Genomic DNA, 6984 nt, shown 5'->3' on the forward strand with positions numbered 1-6984 from the left:
ATTCTCACTAAATTTATTTGACTGGGTAAAACTGCTACAAAAACCAATTGCAGCGGGTGGGGTAAATTTTTAGATACCATCAAACTTTTATCATGCGGCAGGGTATGTAATAATAATAAGAAGAAGTTTATATACCGCAGGACCGTGAAGTTCTATGCAGTTTACAATGATTAAAAATGCTACAAATTGAGTAGAACTGGCAGGTTAAAACTAGTGAATAGCGGCTCTAGAGATCAGTTATTGTGCATGTACTGGATCCTTCCTGAGGTTTTGGAACATCTTCCAGATTGGCTTTAACTAGAATGGCAAATTATGTCCCTATTGAGATTGTGTCATGTTTTGAGTATTAAATTACCACGTATTTATAAGGACAATAGCATTCTTTTGTCTACTTGGAAAACCTTACAATTCATGAATAATTTAGCATCTGAGCCGATACAACAGTCTACATGTCAGTCCCTGTGGTGGAACTCCAAGATTCAGATTGACGAGTCTAAGATCCTCTGGAACCATTGGTTGCAGGCAGGTATACCGTTAGAGGATGTGATATCTAATGAGAAAATGCTTGATTTTTCACAACTGCAACAATCATTCGGTATTTCAAAATCTCAAGTTTATAAGTGGTTGCAGTTGAAGCAGGTCATACAGAAAGGGTTCCCTGATTGGCGAAATCTCAAAAATCAGTATAGCTTGCCCTGCCTATGCTTCCAGACTGATTTTCTAGGACATCAGGCTGCCAAATGGTATAAATTAAAATCTGAATTTATGAATAAAAAACCAAAAACTTCTTTAAAAGATATTTGGAGCATTGAGATTAAGCAACAAATTTCTGTTACTCGAGGGCCACGAATTTGGTCTTAGAGAATGAGATGTACAGCATCAGCATCAATGAAACAAACTTGTTTTTTCTTGTTTCAAAGGACTTTTTGGACCCCAGTTCGATTGCAGAAGTTAAATAGCTCTAAGTCTAACAGATGCTGGCACTGTCATCTTGAAATAGGGACATTGGATCATCTGTTGTTCTACTGTCCTTTAATACTTAATTTTTGGAAATCGATATGGGAACAGATTAATACCATATTGGAGTCATCGATTCCACCGACATATGACCACTGACCCAGCAGCGGCAATTCTTATGTTCTTATATACAGGACTTCTTCACAGTCGGAAGAAGTGGACAGATATTTAATAGTAGACATTCAGAATATATCTGAAAAAGGCAAAGTTTTACTAATAGGTGATTTTAACATGCCGGATGTTGATTGCGGTATCCCTATTGCAGGGTCTTTTAGAAGTAGGGGAGATCCTGGATTCTCTACAAGAAGTTTTATTTTAGCAGTTGGTAATAGAACCAACGCGGGAAGAGGACATATTAGACTTACTGCTTACAAACGGGGAAATGTTTCTGATGTTACAGTGGGTGATCATCTAACATCCAGTGATCACTGCATGGTACAGTTTAATATTAAGATGGGTACAGAGAGGGCTTATTCAAAAGCCAATGTTCTAGATCAGTTTTCTTCAACCGCCGGTCTGCAGAAATTTTCTGCCGGTCCACAGGGCTGTGCCCATCAAGCAGAAGACAGTGTTCTTTAGCCACAAGTCCATGGAGCAATCAACACGGCGTCTTCGGGCCGGCTCCGATTGCTGCAGTGCACAAAGCCGTGGGAAAACGCTCTTATGTGCGTTTTGCGCCTGAACTAGAAGCCTTCTCTCTGACGTCGCAATGTCAGAGGGAAGGCTTCTAGATGAGGTGTGGGACGCGCACGAGGAGCCGCTGCCCACGGTTTAGTGCAATGCAGAACTCAGGGAGCCGGCCCGAAGACACTGCGTTGATCGCACCGTGGACTAGCCCGAAGATTACACCGGGGGGCAGGCCAGAAGGAAGGCACAGCATGGAGGGAGAGAGACAACAGCGATAGGGGGAATGCTTTTATTTTTTTATTTAGTGATTGATTTACATCTGCTGTCTGTTCAGGAAGAAATACATTTGTTTCTTTTCTTCTGGGGTTGTACTGCTTGCAGAGCTTGTTTGTAAACATTAGTACTTTTAGTTTTTGGTCCTGCATTTGCATGGGGTTATCTGTTTTCTGATAGGAATGAATGTTGAAAAGCATACAGTGTGCTTTGTGTATTTTAATTTTGTGGTTAACCATTATGTGTTGTTAATACAATTATATTGTGTGTGTATATATATGAAAAATGAATGGAAAAAATGGTATTACAATTAGTACTATTTTGGGGGCAGGGTCTGAGGCGGAGATTGAGTAGAGAGGGGCACAACTTAGCCCAGTGTTCTTCAACTGCCGGTCCGGTCCACAAAATAATTATTTTATTTCTGCCAGTCCATAGGTGTCAAAAGGTTGAAGAACACTGTTCTAGACTTTCAAAAAACTAACTTTGTTGGGATGGGAACGTCTAGGAGTGGAAATGCAGTGGGCAAAACTGAAAGGAGTAATTGTAAGAGCAACAAACCTTTTTTGTGAGACAAGTAAGTAAAAATAAGAGGAAAAGAAGGCCACTTTGGTTCTCAAAAGTGGTAGCTGAGAAGGTAAGGAATAAGAGATTAGCTTTCAAAAACTACAAAAGATCACAGAAAGAGGAAGACAGGCAAAAATATCTGTAAAAGTTAAGATAGCAGTTGTGTAGTCAGGAAAGCAAAGATGCATATGGAAGAAAAAATATCTGACACGATAAAACAGGGAAACAAGACTTCTTTTTTTAAAAAAATATATTAGTGATAGGAAGAAGTGCAAAACTGGCATTCTGAGACTCAAAGGTGAATGGGAGAAATATGTAGAAGCTGATAAAGAAAAGGCTGAATTGCTTAACAAATATTTCTGTTCAGTATTCAAGGCTGAAGCACCGGGAGCGGGATCACAGAAGACAAACATGAATAGGGATGGAGGAGTGGTAGACTTTGATCGATTTTCAGAGGGTTGTGTTTGTGAGGCTAAAGCTAAAATCAAAGTAGACAAATCGATGGAACCGGATGGTGCACATCTGAGGATGCTGAAGGAACTTAGGGAAGTTCTGGTGGCTCCGCTGATTGACCTTTTCAATGAGTTTCTAGAGTAGGGAGTGGTAGCGGAAGACTGGAGAAGGGCAGATGTGGTCCCTCTCCACAAAAGTGGATGGAAGAAGTAGAGAATTACAGGCCGGTAAGTCTGACTTCCGTGGTAAACAAATTAATGGAACAGCTTTTAAATCAGAGAATTGTGAAGTTTCTGGAATCTTGTGGATTACAGGACTTGAGGCAACATGGATTCACTACAGGAAGGTCTTGTCAGACAAATCTGATCAATTCTTTTGACTGGGTGACCAGAGAATTGGATAGAGGGAGTGCACTAGATGTGGTATATTTAGATTTTAGCAAAGCCATTACACAGAATCTAATAAACAAACTGAGTGCTCTTGGGATGGGTCCCAAAGTGATGGGCTGGGTCAAGAACTGGTTGAGTGGAAGGCGACAGAGGGTAGTGACCAATTGAGGTCGCTCTGAGGAAAGGAATGTCACCAGTGGTGTGCCTCAAGGTTCTGTTCTTGGGCCTATTCTTTTAAACATTTTTATAAACGATATTGCAGTAGGGCTGTTGGATAAGATTTGCCTCTTTGTGGATGATACCAAAATCAGCAATAGAGTAGACACCCAGAATGGTGTGAACAACATGAAGAAAGACCTGGCGAAGCTTGAAGAATGGTCTGAAATTTGGCAGCTAAAAATTTAATGCTAAGAAATGCATTTGGACTGCAAAAACCCAAACGGTACAGTTTAGAGGGTGAAGAACTTATGTGCATGACAGAAGAGCGGGACTTGGGTCCGACTGTATGTGATGTGTCGGTGAAAGCTAGAAAGATAGTGAGGTACATACGGAAAGGTATGGCCAGTAGGAAAAAGGAGGTATTGATGCCCCTGTGAGAACTCTTTTCGAATATTGTGTACAATTCTGGAGGCTGTACCTTCAAAAAGATATAAAAAGGATGGAGTGGGTCCAGAGGAAGGCTACTAAAATTGCGGTGTAAGGGGACAGACTTAAAGATCTCAATGTGCATACTTTGCAGGAAAGGCAGGAGAGAGGAGATATGAAATACCTACATGATATAAATGCGCATTTGAAAGGAGAGGGCATAGGATGAAGTTAAAAGGCAAGGAAATAGACTGTTGGCCTTTATCTTTCTATTAACCCCCTCTTTCGTGACTCCGATGCACGCCTTCACCTCCCTTTCCGTGAAGACGGACTTAGTGGGCAGGTTAAGAAGCCGATTCTCGGGGTCCCCCCTTCCCTCCCCTCCCCCCCCCCCCCAGCCAGTGAAGATGGAGAAAGGCATGCTTACAGGCGGCGATGGCAGCGCCTCGGCCTCGGCCGAGGCCATGGCGTCCCCCCAGCGGCTCTTCTTTGTCCCCTCGAAGGCCTCCAGGCGCAGCAGCCCGTTCGTGCAGTGCTGCGTGAGCCGGAGCTTGAGGGCGGGCGAGGGGGGGTCGGGCGCGGCCTGGTAGTCCATGCTGACCCTGGAGGTCAAGTCGTGCAGTCTGCGGAGCGGGATGTAGCAGGAGGCGGGATCCTGGCCGCTGAGGCTTTTGGAGGCCGCGGCCCTGGGCGGGGAGCAGCCATTAGGCGCCTCGTCGCCGAAGCAGCCCCGCCGGCTCACCTCGCACGCCGGCTCCATGGTGGGCGCGCAGCAACCTGTTCAAAGAGACAGAGCAGAGAGCGCGGTCAGTGCTTCCCCCTCCAAGATGGCAGCCATGGCCGTCCGAGGCCTGCTCTGGACGGCCCAGGGCGCCCCCTCCCCCCGCGCCTTTGTCTCCCCCCAGCCCAGATCAGGGCCGCAGCCCGGCAAACATGGCGGCCCCTAGAGCGAGAGCGAGAGCGGCAGCAGCAGCAGCAGCGGCGCGCGAGCCCGGCCCGTGTGCAAAGAGCCGGCGAAAGGGCGCCTCGCGCCTGCACAGGGGCGCGAGCCCGGCCTCAGCCTTACCATCCTCCCGCCACCCGCGGCACGAGACGCCAGCAGGGCCCGCCGACGCGGCCAGGGGGGCAGGAGAGGCGCCCCTCAGGGGGAGGGTAAGAGAGCGAAGGAGGGGGAGGGCAGGAAGTGTGAAGCAGCGATTGCAGGAGGAGCTGGGCCACGGCTGCACCACTAGGCCCCGTGCGCGAGACGACTGAGGAGAGAGCGAGCGAGGCGCCCCCGCCCCTCCCGCCACCGGAGGCGCCCAACAGCCGCAGCAACTATTGCTGCAGACAAGGCCGGTCGTGCCCCTCCCCCCATCACCTACCTCATCCTCCTCTCGGTACCAGCCACACACATACTACCATCACATTTATAGAGACCTGCCTCCCCCTCCCTCAAACCTTCATCAAGCTCCCCTATCACTACCAGCCCAACCACAATACACTTGATCTGAGCCAAAAGACCTGCCTCCCCCTACCCTCTCTCAAACCTTCATCATGCTCCATTATCACTTTAATAAAGACTTGTCTTCCCCTACCTCAAACCTTCATCATGCTCCCCTATCACTACCAGCCCAACCACTATCACTTTAATAAAGACCTGCCTTCCCCTACCCTCCCTCAAACCTTCATCAGACTCCCCTATCAGTACCAGCCCAACCACCATCACTTTAATAAAGACCTGCCTCCCCTACCCTCTCTAAAACCTTCATCATGCTCCCTATAACTACCAGCCCAACCACTATCACTTTAATAAAGACCTGCCTCCCCCTACCCTCCCTCAAACCTTCATCATGCTCCCCTATCACTACCAGCCCAACCACCATCACTTTAATAAAGACCTGCCTCCCCCTACCCTCCCTCAAACCTTCATCAGACTCCCCTATCAGTACCAGCCCAACCACCATCACTTTAATAAAGACCTGCCTCCCCCTACCCTCCCTCAAACCTTCATCAGGCTCCCCTATCACTACCAGCCCAACCACTATCACTTTAATAAAGACCTGCCTCCCCCTACCCTCCCTCAAACCTTCATCACGCTCCCCTATCACTACCAGCCCAACCACTATCACTTTAATAAAGACCCGCCTCACCCCCCTCAAACCTTCATCAAGCTCCCCTATCAGTACCAGCCCAACCACCATCACTTTAATAAAGACCTGCCTCCCCCTACCCTCTCTAAAACCTTCATCATGCTCCCTATAACTACCAGCCCAACCACTATCACTTTAATAAAGACCTGCCTCCCCCTTCCCTCTCTCAAACCTTCATCATACTCCCCTATCACTACAAGCCCAACCACTATCACTTTAATAAAGACCTGCCTCCCCTACCCTCCCTCAAACCTTCATCAAGCTCCCCTATCACTATCAGCCCAACCACAATACTACACTACACTTGATCTTAGCCAAAAGACCTGCCTCCCCCTACCCTCTCTCAAACCTTCATCATGCTCCATTATCACTTTAATAAAGACTTGCCTTCCCCTACCTCAAACCTTCATCATGCTCCCCTATCAGTACCAGCCCAACCACTATCACTTTAATAAAGACCTGCCTCCCCCTACCCTCCCTCAAACCTTCATCAGACTCCCCTATCAGTACCAGCCCAACCACTATCACTTTAATAAAGACCTGCCTCCCCCCTACCCTCTCTCAAACCTTCATCATGCTCCCCTATCACTAGCAGCCCAACCACTATCACTTTAATAAAGACCTGCCTCCCCCTACCCTCCCTCAAACCTTCATCAAGCTCCCCTATCACTACCAGCCCAACCACAATACTACACTACACTTGATCTTAGCCAAAAGACCTGCCTCCCCCTACCCTCTCTCAAACCTTCATCATGCTCCATTATCACTTTAATAAAGACTTGCCTTCCCCTACCTCAAACCTTCATCATGCTCCCCTATCAGTACCAGCCCAACCACTATCACTTTAATAAAGACCTGCCTCCCCCTACCCTCCCTCAAACCTTCATCAGGCTCCCCTATCACTACCAGCCCAACCACTATCACTTTAATAAAGACCCACCTCA

General features: G+C 47.4%; 1 protein-coding gene across 3 annotated transcripts in view; it reads right to left on the bottom strand.

The window, feature by feature from the left end:
- The window catches only part of NSD1 (nuclear receptor binding SET domain protein 1), a 140762-nt gene extending 135473 nt beyond the window's left edge, over positions 1-5289 (bottom strand). Inside the window, exons 1-2 of one of the 3 annotated variants that reach the window (XM_033926853.1) lie at positions 5273-5289; positions 4336-4685 (exon numbers count right to left, since the gene is read on the bottom strand). In XM_033926853.1, the coding sequence (XP_033782744.1) occupies positions 4336-4668 (333 nt within the window). In that variant the 5' untranslated portion in view covers positions 4669-4685; positions 5273-5289. Of the gene's footprint in view, positions 1-4335; positions 4768-4974; positions 5195-5272 lie in introns of those variants that run through there. The other 2 variants (XM_033926851.1, XM_033926852.1) reach the window with 2 other exon arrangements.
- Between the last annotated feature and the right edge of the window lie 1695 nt (positions 5290-6984).

This window comes from Geotrypetes seraphini, chromosome 18 (genome assembly GCF_902459505.1).
Source record: "Geotrypetes seraphini chromosome 18, aGeoSer1.1, whole genome shotgun sequence".
Classification (NCBI taxonomy): Eukaryota; Metazoa; Chordata; class Amphibia; order Gymnophiona; family Dermophiidae; genus Geotrypetes; species Geotrypetes seraphini.